Below are 13907 nucleotides of genomic sequence, written 5' to 3'. Positions count from 1 at the left end.
TCCTTACCCATGCAGATTAGGTATTGTAGTTATTTAATTAAAAATAAACTAAATATGTACATATTTTTGATTTTTATTTAGTTATTTAGTTTTTAGATGTATTCATTATTAAATTAACAAAAAAAAAACCAAAAAAAATAAATAATATTTTTAAATAAGTCTTATACTTTAATTTAATTTTTTTAGTTATTAGATGTATTTATTATTAACTTAATAATTCATATTTTTAAAAAAGTCTAATGGTTTAATTTAATTTAAAAAAAAAACAAGAAAAACCCCAAAAAAAAAACCACAAAAAAAATAAAAAAAATAATGAATATTTTTAAGTAAGTGTGATTATTTAATTTAATTTAATAATTCAGTTTTAATTATTTAAGTTAATAATAACAATATCTATGCCTCCGTATGCTACGGACAACAAAATTTTTGGGAAACATGGAGTTTTATAAATTTTCCAAAGTTTAAAAACTCAAGTCGACTGATTTTGGTTTAACGTGATGTTCCTTGGGTACCGATTTCTAAATTTTAATCGGAAGCTAATTCGAGCGGCGAAAAGTTGCGTACATATATGAAGGCATATTTATTGTTTTTTTAAATTTAGCTGCTGAGTAACGGGTATCTAATAGTCGGGGAACTCGACTATAGGGTTCTCTCTTGTTGTATATGCAATTATGCGTCAAATTTATGTCTGAATATTGCAGACACAAATTGTTGTTCAATAACACACTGAGCAAAAACAGTGAATTAATTAAAATTAAAGCTTTTAACACCTTTGTATGATTTGCACTATATATTATTTATGCACAAATCGCGTTGGGGTTACCAAAATGTTGAGTTATTAGCTATGTTTGTAAAAATAAAAAAATAGGTTGCGAAAGCAAGAATAAAGAGGTTGCAGAGAACAGCAGAACAGCAAGCCAAAAAGTAGATACGACAGCACAAGAGCGACAGAGAGCGCCTGAAAGATGAGAGCTTAGATGTGTCACCAAAGTTGGCAATAATTGAAGAAATAAATTTAGGAACGGATGCAGATCATCAGCTCGACGAAAATCTCTAGCCACGCCAAAACTGGTGATCAGTCCTTCCAAGCCACCTTTAGTTTGGCGCATAGAAAAACATCACAACAGTACTTTAGATTTTGGCCCTTAGCTACGTCATCATTAGTACGGTCGCTAAAACTAGCGCACCCAACAAGTTTTGGCTGCTCAGACTTTATTACCTGACGGCATTTGTTTTGGAAGCAAACTACATTAGTTTCCATGCTTGTTTTGATTCAAACCGCTGTATAATCACAAACCACTGATATAAACTCAAAATTTTAAAGCAAAATGATAAATTTACCGCAAGAGCGCAGTCAGCATGCTTAGAATTTTGGTTTTTTTGTGGGAGAGCGAGAGTGCGGGTGCACAGTGCATACGAGAAAAACACCAAACAGCGCTACGGACAACGCACAAAAAAATAGAGTAACCAGAAAACAAAGACAAAAAATAAATGGTTCAATAAATGAAGCAGAGGTAATTCAGCTCCACCTCAAACGAAGAAAGGAATACGGACATGATTTCATGGCAGAAACCATACGGCCTGCCAAAATTGCTGACGCTATTAGGTACTTAGTTAATACTGAGCTTTGTAGAAAGCACAATGTGTCAGTTAACGAGCAGTGGATCTCTGACTTCACATCCGATACTGTTCCATTCGTAGCATCTCAAGCTGACGTATCCTTTGTAGAGGGACAACTAGCCATTCAGCAGGAGAATGAAAATTCGGAGGCGCGTAATTCTGATTAGAATACAGAAGCCGAAGAACTAAATCCTGGAGGACAAGAAACTTTGCTTGAGAATAACCAGGCACATAATGTAGGAATGACAAGAATTACAATAGCTCCAGGTGAGGGCCAAAAGCGTCTCGACGTAATTCTCGATGCTGATTCTGAAGAATTGGCATTCCCTAGCATATATGCTGGCATAAAAAGACCATCTTCAGAAATCTACACAACCATAGATAGATCTGAACTTAGGAATCTAGATAGACGAGGTTGTCGAACTGATAAGTTATTCTTCAATTACAAGAAGTTGGAATTAATAAAAATTCGAAATAATGTTTCAACTTGCTTACGTAAGCGGAGTGCCTCCAGTGCCATTACAGCTGCTAACGTCCTGAATGAAGATTTTATGGGTAACCTCATTTGTCATGATGAGGGATATAGGATCCTTAGGGATATTCGCACGTCTCCTGCTCACTGGGAAGATGAGAAGAAAAAAGTCATGGCTATTATTCGCCAATTTGGGCTGCCAACTTTTTTCATAACATTATCGGCCGCTGAAACTAGGTGGCCAGAGCTGTTAGTACTGCTCAAGCGCAATGTAGATAGGGTTAATATAAATGAAGAAGAAGATTAAAATTTGCAGTTTAGGGAAAAGGCGCGCCTTATAAGAACAGTCCCAGTGACGTACGCTAGATATTTTGATTATGTTTTGGTTGAAAGATGCCACAAAAGTGGATTTAAACAATGAAGAGTCTATGTGTAGTGTAAAAGCCTTATTGATCAGTTTGTAACTGTGGATGTTACAAACCCAGATTTGGCTCCGTATATTGAATACCAAAAACATAAGCACGGGCATTCGTGTCTTAAAAAAGTGCGGGGACAATCTATTTGTCGTTTCGGTATTCCATACCTTCCCGAAGCAACTCAAAATTCTCTTCATCACGAAACTTTATATTGAGATTTTCTACTTCGCAATCATGGAGATGACATGATAAGCCATTTAAGCATATTTGAAAATTTTCTTTCTCACAACCATGTGAGCCTCAGTTACGAGGAATACATTTATGCTATTAGGTCTAGTTTGAAAAAACCACAGATTTTTCTGAAGAGAACATTTGCAGAAATTCAAGTAAATGCTTATAATAAACACATTCTTTCTATGCAAAGGGCAAATATGGATATCCAGTTAATTTTGGACCCTTTTGCTTGCTGAATGCGAGAAGCAGCTAATGACATTAGAAGAGGCAATTCAAGCATTCGTCAAAAGCTACAGTATCTTGGTCACAAGTTTATTTCAGGCACGGAGATATCTGCTCAGGAAGCCGTATATTGTTGTCTGGGAATGGAGTTGTCAGAAGCAAGTAATAAGTGCGTTCATATAAACATCTATCAGAATTCAACACATATTTTTTAAAGGATTGCTGGATAGATACGAACAAAGACCAGATTTCCATGAAAGCCTGTATTTAGCCGATTTTTCAGCTAATTTCAGCAAATGAGTTTTCTAAAAGCCGTAGAAGTACTCGCCAAAGGGGAAATAGTGACGATGACACTGAAGAAGGCAATGACGTTTTAGGAGATGTATACTTTCCGCTACGAGATGGAAGCGGATATATACGGGAAAGAAATAAGGCTTGTATTATTAGGTATAGGCCCTTTAATATTAATACAGATAGGATAAACTATTTTAGATCATTAGTTATGATTTTTTCTCCTTTGGGAAACGAACAGGTAGATTTAATTCAAAGAAATTGCGAGGAATAATATAAGGAGAATGAGGAGGCTATTAAAGCCAACTTTGAAAAGTAGAATGCCCTAGATAGTTTAGAAGACGCGCTTAGAAGGGCCGTGGAAGTAGATAATAGAGAAGAAAATTAAGATGGGGAGGCCGAACCTAATGAGGAGTTTAGGGCACTAGCAATTCCTGAAATAAATTAATGTTTTAAACTTAAACAACAATTTGTTAGATGTTGATCCGGATAGCAATATCCGGGTAATAAAGCTTCCGCCACTTATGTATAGCCCCTTTAAATTTAGCCAATTTAGTTAGATCTCTAAATTTGGAGCAAAAAACTTTCCTTACCCATGCAGATTAGGTATTGTAGTTATTTAATTAAAAATAAACTAAATATGTACATATTTTTGATTTTTATTTAGTTATTTAGTTTTTAGATGTATTCATTATTAAATTAACAAAAAAAAAACCAAAAAAAATAAATAATATTTTTAAATAAGTCTTATACTTTAATTTAATTTTTTTAGTTATTAGATGTATTTATTATTAACTTAATAATTCATATTTTTAAAAAAGTCTAATGGTTTAATTTAATTTAAAAAAAAAACAAGAAAAACCCCAAAAAAAAAACCACAAAAAAAATAAAAAAAATAATGAATATTTTTAAGTAAGTGTGATTATTTAATTTAATTTAATAATTCAGTTTTAATTATTTAAGTTAATAATAACAATATCTATGCCTCCGTATGCTACGGACAACAAAATTTTTGGGAAACATGGAGTTTTATAAATTTTCCAAAGTTTAAAAACTCAAGTCGACTGATTTTGGTTTAACGTGATGTTCCTTGGGTACCGATTTCTAAATTTTAATCGGAAGCTAATTCGAGCGGCGAAAAGTTGCGTACATATATGAAGGCATATTTATTGTTTTTTTAAATTTAGCTGCTGAGTAACGGGTATCTAATAGTCGGGGAACTCGACTATAGGGTTCTCTCTTGTTGTATATGCAATTATGCGTCAAATTTATGTCTGAATATTGCAGACACAAATTGTTGTTCAATAACACACTGAGCAAAAACAGTGAATTAATTAAAATTAAAGCTTTTAACACCTTTGTATGATTTGCACTATATATTATTTATGCACAAATCGCGTTGGGGTTACCAAAATGTTGAGTTATTAGCTATGTTTGTAAAAATAAAAAAATAGGTTGCGAAAGCAAGAATAAAGAGGTTGCAGAGAACAGCAGAACAGCAAGCCAAAAAGTAGATACGACAGCACAAGAGCGACAGAGAGCGCCTGAAAGATGAGAGCTTAGATGTGTCACCAAAGTTGGCAATAATTGAAGAAATAAATTTAGGAACAGCTGGCGCCTGCGAGACAAAAGGTCATAACTATACACTCGGAGCAATTGAAGCTTAGTACGTTATCACGGCACCAAATTTAATAGCTATCTATGTAGATCGGATTATCAGTCTGAATGGCAAGAAATGTTCATATACTGCAGGGAAAATTTCATAATGTCTGCATACATAAGTACAAGTGAATGTTTTAATACAATAAATACAATAATAAAGGAAGGTCCTTAATAACTAAGGTAAGAAAATGTGGGACGCAGAATGTGAATTAGAAAATACATGAAACAGAATTTTTAAAGAGGACCCGTTGCGTCCTGCCATTTAGATAACTTAAAATCCAGTTTTGAAGATCAACAGGGTAACTTAATAAATAAAGTTTCCTAATCAAAGGTGAATAATAAACATACTAAAATGCTTTACTAAAGTCAGATAGATTACATCTGTTTAAAGTTTATTTTTGAAGCCCTTTATTACCAGGGACATTAGCTCCAAAAGATTAGTGGTTGTTGATCTGCGCTTTATAAAACTGTGCTGACATGGTGATAAAATTGACCTTTGTAGGTGCTGCAAATGAGGAGTGATAACATTTTCAAAATGTTTATGGATAGCCGACAATTTAGGGATTCCTCTGTAATTGTTTGCATACAATTTGTTACCTTTTTTATGGAGAAGATCATAAAGAACTCCCTTCATTTATGGGGGAACTGCGAAGATTCCAGAGATAAGGTCAACATTTTCAGTAGAGGCTTGCACAAGGCTTTCACACAGAATCTAAGCACACAGCCGGCTGAGGATCGTAAAGCAGTAAAGCAGTTGTTTAGACATGCGACAAAATATTAAATTCGACTTTAATACCGCGTAAGAGTAAGGCTGTTCGGAATTAGGTAACGTGGAATATGTTGTTTGAAAAAACTGGGCAAATGGATCGGCTATTGCCTGATCCGGTGTTACCTTTATATTTTCAAACTATAGCGAGGAAGGGTAAGAAATTGTTTTGCGCTTAGTGTTAACGGATCCTGCGCGAACTGGAACATACAACGGTTTAAATAGTTTATATAACACTGAGCATTAAGCACTGTTAAATTTAACCGGAGCCGTAAATATTTAGAAAGTACTGACTAAGAACCGGTATTTTTAAATTTCTTGGTTTTGTCAACTCTTTGTTAAACCAAGGAGGTTTGTTAGAGATTGACCGAACAGTTAAAAAAATTTTTAATTGCGGTATAAGAAATTTTTATAGCATTCACCATTTTGTTGCAGGAGTAAAGATCAAACCAAACAAAGCCAGATATAAAATTATTTAGCATTAGAAAGTTTGCCTTAAGTAATCGACCAAGAGATTTTAAAATATAATTTACTTGGGACACCGATAGGTCCAAAGCGCCGACAATGAAGTCGTGTTTTGCTGTAGAGATAAGGACGTCCTTTTGACTATTTGCCGGAGACTGCTTGGTTTTCCCCTTAAACAGCCTACCACCAGCGGCTTCTTTGCAGTTTAGTGGATCCCCTAATGGTTTAAAGCTATTAAACTGCGAATGTAGCGCGGATGCAGATCATCAGCTCGACGAAAATCTCTAGCCACGCCAAAACTGCTGATCAGTCCTTCCAAGCCACCTTTAGTTTGGCGCATAGAAAAACATCACAACAGTACTTTAGATTTTGGCCCTTAGCTACGTCATCATTAGTACGGTCGCTAAAACTAGCGCACCCAACAAGTTTTGGCTGCTCAGACTTTATTACCTGACGGCATTTGTTTTGGAAGCAAACTACATTAGTTTCCATGTTTGTTTTGATTCAAACCGCTGTATAATCACAAACCACTGATATAAACTCAAAATTTTAAAGCAAAATGATAAATTTACCGCAAGAGCGCAGTCAGCATGCTTAGAATTTTGGTTTTTTTGTGGGAGAGCGAGAGTGCGGGTGCACAGTGCATACGAGAAAAACACCAAACAGCGCTACGGACAACGCACAAAAAAATAGAGTAACCAGAAAACAAAGACAAAAAATAAATGGTTCAATAAATTTCTTTTTAAATATTGCAGAAATCAATTATGTTTACAAAATAGAATTATTAAAGAATTTATCAAAAATCAGCACTGGTTGTGGCAAAAGCTAAAAAAATTCGGAACGCAGAAAAAACACGACCGTTTGCTTTGAAGTCAGAAGAGGAAGGTTATCATTTACATCGCGTTCGAAAAGTTATATTTTTTTAATGACTCAGAAGGGAGTTCAAACTTTCATAAAAACGAGACGACTACATCTTTCTGCCGCCACAGAAACAAATCTAAAATTATTTTTATACCCATTACTCGTAGAGTAAGGGTATAAGGGTAAGGGTATACTAGATTCGTTGAAAAGTCCAGATCTCAGGAACTACAAAAGCTAGAAAGAGATAAGGCATGCAGATTTCAGAGACAAAGACGCAGCACAAGTTTTTTCATTGCAACGTCCATTCCAACACCCACAAACCATTTTATTTTGTTAGTCTTGTAAATTTCTATCGATAAGCCAAACAACTTTTGGCACGCCCACAAACCGCCCAAGACTACTACGCCTACACTTTAATTAAAAATTAACCTTTTTGTTGATATTTTTTTTGTTTTTCCTCCAATCTCTATCGATGTTCCAGAAAATGTTGAAATTTCTCGTTCGCACTTCCACTAACTGAGTAACGGATACCAGCTAGTCGGGTAACTCGACTATAGCATTCTCTCTTGTTATATTTTGGTTTTGTACATTAGGACTGTAGGATTTAGTAGTGCAAAAAGACGAGATACATACAACATTTTGAAATACTTTTACGTACTGATAAACGTATTTTCGAAACGACTAGACGAATTGACGGACATGACTATAGCGAATCGTCTAGTATTAATGTGGACAATCCACGCATTAACGTAAACGTAACGTATAATGTAAAGAGCTATAAAAAAAAGTTTATTTTAAAACATAAAATGGTTTAGACTAAGCAGCGGTGAAAGTGTAAAAGTATATCTTATTGTCTTATAGGGCGTAATGTAAGTATGTAACAGGTAGATGAAAGCGTTTGTATTAAAGCTATAAAGTAGATACTACGCATGCAAGTTCCAAGGACTTAGCAGCAACGCAAGTTTTCCTCCGCGTAACCAAAAGTGCGAAATTACGGCCTAAAAATCTAGTGAGGATCGGAACTTCAACATGCAAGTTTGAATGTTACTCTAACTAAAGCAATACACTCTCCAAAACTATTCGGCTATTATTTGGCTCGCTTTAATAAAATATGTCCGAAAGGGCTTCAATCTATTCTGGATATGTCTTATTCACGTCGTTCAAAACTAAGCTTAGTACATTATTCAGACTAAATATAAAGTATCAATTATTACTAATCAAGTATTAACTGTAATTATATCTCTTATTTTTAGATATGCCCAGTACTCACATTTTAAAATACACTCGGAAGCAGATTATTATAAACTTGAAATAGACGGATATGAAGGAAACGCTGGAGATTCGTTAAATGACCCGTGGTACGGCTCAAATAATAGTCCATTTTCAACTTACAATAAAGATAATGATCGAAGCTCGCTCAATTGCGCAAGCATGTTAAAGGTATGTTTACATTAATATATATATTTTTGTGTTTATAAATATATAATTACTTACTCGTAGAGTAAAAAAAAAGCCAAGGGTTTGTAAACGGATCAAATATATTGGAACGAACTGATTTTATTGGTCTGCTCGCTACAAGAAACCTGCGGCTAGCTCAGAAGATTAAGAGTGTTCGTCCAACCAAATGTATATTAAACGTGATCACCCGGTTACCAGTAACAACACTTAGCAGTTCTCGTCTCCTTGATCTTTATTTGACTCTCTTTAACATTTTAAATCGATTTCACGTGGGGGTACGTCCAGGTACTGCCGCGGCCGCCGCGTCAAAACGGTTGACTGTGGGCTTAAAGAAGCGTCACTGTTCCCAGATTCGGGTCAACAGGTGCTGTCCTGCCGCTCTCGTCGTCTTGGATAGCACGGATTACGTTTCTGGGTGCTCGACATTTGGGCCAGAGATTGCCGTGCGCGGACTGACGATATCTATCGGCTGCGTCAACCAGACAATCGCTGGCTGAAACAACACGTCAACACCACGTCTCCCTTGACTGGTGACGCCGATACCACGCCAGCTCGGTTATTACGGACGATCCAGGCGATCGCCTGGTTTAGGTACGGAATCTCCGACACAGTCAAGTGTCACAGTTTTCGCACTTGGGTCTCTGCGGGTATGTTTGTTCGTGGCCATACTCAGGTTCGCTCGTAGCATGTCTCCGTTGACTCACGCCTTGGCCTGACGCTGAAACGAGTGTCAAGCCGGGTCCGTTCTAAGGTCCTGTCGCTTCTTTCCATCTCGACGTTGGTGACCGTGGCGGTGGCCAAACGAAAAAACAGTAGTCCCCGGGAATATTTGTGGGATACAGTATTTCCGTTTACTCCGTTGACTCCGACTTTGGCCTGATGCTGAAACGGTTGACTGAATCCGTCCTTTCTCGGCTACTGTTGGCTCTACTGCATACTCTCCCTGTTTCCTGCCATCGGATCCGCATTTTCATTCTCGCTATCATCCTCCACCTGATCCTGTTGCTTAAGGTCGCTGATGTGTACCGTGCATTCCCTTCTGTCCTTCCGGTGGTGGATCTTTCAGATCGCTAGCTATATGAAATCCACTATCTGGTACGGCCCATCGAACCTCGGAGCCACCTTGTCCCACACCAAGTTACCAATCCTGGGCTTCCATTGCCTTCTTCGCAGGGTCTTGCCTGGTCTAGGGCCACTCTCTCCAGATTTCTCTGCACCATTTCAAAAGTCTCCTTCATTTTCTCGGCGTTTCCTTCCGGGCACTCTGGTTGCCTTCCTGTACCTAGCGTTTCGTGTAGTATAGCCTCGGCTCGCGGCCTTGTGTCCAAAACGCCGGTGAGTAGCAAATTAACTCTGATATACTGGAATTTACAGCCAACATAATTTTGGGCTATCTTTCATCCCAATTCGTCTTGTTCTGTCCGGCGCTTGTCTCTTCAGGGCGGTTCGCTCTCTCCGTCGAATTCTCCTGCGGGGTGTATGGTGCCGTAAGCTGTTGCTATATTCCTATGTCTTTAAGGAACTTCTTGAACGCCTGACTCATAAACTGCACGCCGTTGTCTGTGATCCCCACTTTCGGATTCCCGCATGTACGCCCTATCGTCTCTCTGCATACCGGGCTGGCAGTCGAGCTAGGCTTTCGACTGTACACATGGCCGGCAGCTGGGGACGCGTGGTTTCCTCGCAGGACGATTTCACTTAGTTGACACGAACGCACAGCTTCCAGGTCACCACATCTTTATTCCTTGTTATATGCGGAATTTGCCTGTAAAGGGTGTTGCCTTCCACACATAGTCTGGGAACTTCTGAGGATGTGCCTTTATTTTCTCTTGCAATTCTGTAATCCAGTTCAACTCTGCTGTGGCCTTTGCGTTCTTCGTAGTGTCTCTGGTGTCATGGCTACCGACTATGCTAGTGACTGCCATGATAGCTCAAATGCCGTATCTCTAATGCCCATATGGCTCTTTCCGAAGGGCTTTCTATGTTGTTTGGCCACTTCAGTGCCATGTGATCCGGCAATACCTTAAAGTGGTACCCTAACAGGTATGGATTTAATTTCCGAAATGCACGGCATGCCTTATCTGTTGTTGAGTAGTTTTACTCGGCTGCGCGCACGGCCCGACTATAGTACGAAATAACTTTTTCGCCCTCTTCTGTATCCTGTTTACGAATTGCGCTTATCCCGAAGCCGCTGGCGTCTGTTTGCAAGATGAACATTACCTATCCCTTGGTCTGTGACGCTGTGTCCTAGTATTTCTTGCCCAAATAATTGACATTTTTCTGGGGCGGCGGAACACTGAAGTTTCTTTTGTGTTCGTCTAGGGTGCGACCAATCACGATCTTGGTACGCAAAGGCATGTGGGGACATTTCCGGTCCAATCACCTGGTCCAGTGCCCATTGAAATGTGGCCGTCGCGGAGAGTAATTCAAACGGCATCACTCGCCATTGGAACATCCCTTTCCCTGGAACCGTGAAGGACGAGAACCCACGACTTGATTCTTTCAAAGGTATTTGCCAATACTCATCCTTAAGGTGCGCAGTCTGCCTTCCTTATTTGGTCGAGGATGTAATTTAGTGGCATTGGGAGGGCGTCCTATATGGATTTCGCGTTTATCTGCCTGAAGTCCACGCGTAGTCTCCATTTTCCCGTTTTCTTTTTCACCATGACCATGGGCGAGATGTACGGGCTCCTCGAGTGCTCTATAAGCCCCATTTCCAGAAGTTCGCCTACCTTTGCATTAATCTGACCTTGAATTTTTGGATTCTTGGGGTAACATCTCTGCTTAATTCTGCTCGGCTATTCTTGATGTTTCGGCCATAGTTGTCTTCTTCGCCGTCCTTTTAGACCTCTGCAACCGACAACTTATCCTCAAGCAACCCGTTGTGTCTGGCCGGTATCCGGATTTTGTGAACGCCGCTCCAGCATTTGGCCCCGAAAAAGGAGAGGGTATAATTTTTCTGGGTGTTCGCAACAACAAAACAAAGCGACTTGGAGGGACCATGTACACTTATAAGAGAACAAAAAAATTTTCAATCACAAGGCATGGTCAACAATAGGGTTTAGGAGCAGTACTTACCTGAAGTAAGAGATAATCAATTATTAATTATGGATTCTGGAAACACTACTAGTTCTAGAACAACCAGCCAAAATAAAAGTAGGATTATTATTATTAAGAAATCAAAAAATCAAAACTGTTGGCGTGACAGTTTTAGGCGATTCGTGGGTGTTATAGTAGACGTAGCAATAGAATTTTACAAGACTAATAACATGAAAACATTTTACCATATTTTTCCAAGGTGTGGGTGTGTGGGTATTAAAAGGGGCGTAGCAAACAAATTTTTGGCATACCGATAGAAATTTACAAGACTAATAAAAAACTGAAAAAATATCAAAAATGGTCGACGGACGGATAGACGGACATAAACATATCGACTCCGCTATTGATCCTGATCAAGAACATATATACTTCAATCGGTCGAAAACGCTTCCTTCTAAATACTTTTCCACAAAACCCTTTTACCTACAAGTAACGGGTATTGTTAAGGCACTAATTGATTTCGGCCTAGGGAGAGCAATAAACAACTTTTTGTAGCATTCACTTTATTTTTATTTAATTTACTTTAGCAAAGCGAGCAGCTTTAAAAAACTTTGTTTTTTCTCCTTCGCCAGTGTTACCTCAAGTGTCGTACAAGTGTTGCCCTATCCAATAACCGCAGACCATGGGTTTTCAGGGTTACGCCTTTTTCGCCTAGTTGGCGGTTGAATTTAAATTACGGCGGTAAGGTTAGTGGTCTGGAATTGATGATACTTTCCGCTTCCATAAGGGCAGTTTGAAGAGTTTCGTCGTTGAAGTTGTTTGTTGGGCAGATTGTTTTCAAAACAGTTTTGACCGATCGGACTAGTCGTTCCCATGCGCCTCCCATATGAGGTGCTGCAGGCGGGTTGAAGTGCCACTTAATTGCTTCGTATTTTATGGTGATTTCATCAAAGTCGATCTTTTGTAGTTCTTCTTTTACCATTTCCTCCGTGGCTTTAAAGTTTGTGCCATTGTCAGAAAATATTTCTTTTGGAGTCCCGCGACGTGTCATAAAATTCCGCAGACACATAATGCATGAGCTTACATCGAGTTTGTGGGCTACTTCTATGTGTACGGCTCTCAGCGTCAGGCAGGTGAAGAGGACTCCCCACCGTTTTTCCTTGTGTCTGCCAACGTTGACCAGTATGGGACCGAAGTAGTCGACTCCCGTGTATGTAAAGGGCCTCTCGAAGCAAGCTAGTCGGGCGACTGGTAATGGAGCCATTTGAGGTACTTCGGGGCTGGCGGTGGCAATTTTGCACAGTTGACAGGCCTTTCGAACTGTTTTATACAGCACTCGTAGTCGAGGTACGTAGAAGTCGCTTCGAATGCGATTTATCGTTGACTCATGCATCATGTAATGCGATTTTTCATGGTAATGTTTTGTAATTAAAAATGCGATTTGGGAGTTCTTTGACAGAACGATGGCGTTGTCAGGATTTATGTTATCGTTTCTTCCCTGAATGCGTAGTACGCCGTCTTCGTCCAGGTAAACGTTCAGGGCAATCAACGAGCTTGACTTGTCAATGGCTGAATTATTTTTTAGAGCGGTTATTTCAGCTGAATACACCCTGGATTGCGCCTGTTTATATAGCCACGATTTTGCTCTATTTATGATTTCGGGGTCTAACGTTTTCGGTAGTTGATTTCTACTCTTTGAATGTATAGCACGAATGTTGCCACAGCTCTGTATAGGCGTCTCCAATCAGAGAAGTATTCCACTGCAAAATCAAAACACTTTAGTTTGTTTACAACGAAGATATGCTTACGTAGTTCACACGGCTCGCTGTTGTCGAGAATAATGTCTTGCGAGGGCCATTCGCTTTCTGGCTTGACTAGGAAGTGAGGACCTTTTAACCAGCGATTAGCGTCAGGAGTTTTGATGAATTTGGTAGCTGAGTCCGCAACGTTTTGCTTTGTGGGAATCCATCGCCATTGGTTTCGACTTGTGTTTTCGATTATCTCCCCAACTCTATGCATAACGAAGGCTTGAAATTTCCGTGGGTCCATATCAAGCCACTGTAGAACGGTCTTAGAGTCTGTCCAGTATGTACTTGAATTGATGTTGAGCCTTCTAACATTCATGACCTTTTTGACAAGGCCCACTCCAATTACAGCGGCCAGTAGTTCCATGCGTGGTATTGAAACTGGTTTTAGTGGGGCGACCTTACATTTGGCTGCTACCAGTACTGTGTCGACGTCTGCTCCTCGCTTGATACGAAGATATGTGACTGCTGCGTAGGCGTACTCGCTCGCGTCTTCAAACGTGTGTAGATCAATCTGGTCGGCATTCGGCAACAAAGTGGAGTAGAAGCGAGGAAATTCCAATTCGGTAGCTTGAAGCAAGACCGTTTTCCATTGT

The 13907-nt window shown here is 39.0% G+C and overlaps 1 protein-coding gene across 3 annotated transcripts in view; it reads left to right on the top strand.

The window, feature by feature from the left end:
• LOC122625775 (angiopoietin-2) overlaps positions 1-13907 on the top strand; it is a 163167-nt gene that overhangs the window by 144914 nt on the left and 4346 nt on the right. For all 3 annotated transcript variants that reach the window (XM_043805819.1, XM_043805821.1, XM_043805820.1), the window contains one exon: positions 8263-8449. In XM_043805819.1, coding sequence (XP_043661754.1) covers positions 8263-8449 — 187 coding nt within the window. The remainder of the gene's footprint in view (positions 1-8262; positions 8450-13907) is intronic.

Source organism: Drosophila teissieri, unplaced genomic scaffold (assembly GCF_016746235.2).
Source record: "Drosophila teissieri strain GT53w unplaced genomic scaffold, Prin_Dtei_1.1 Segkk7_quiver_pilon_scaf, whole genome shotgun sequence".
Classification (NCBI taxonomy): Eukaryota; Metazoa; Arthropoda; class Insecta; order Diptera; family Drosophilidae; genus Drosophila; species Drosophila teissieri.
The sequence above is the reverse complement of the archived record's forward strand: the minus strand, read 5'-3'. Positions and strand labels throughout refer to the sequence as shown.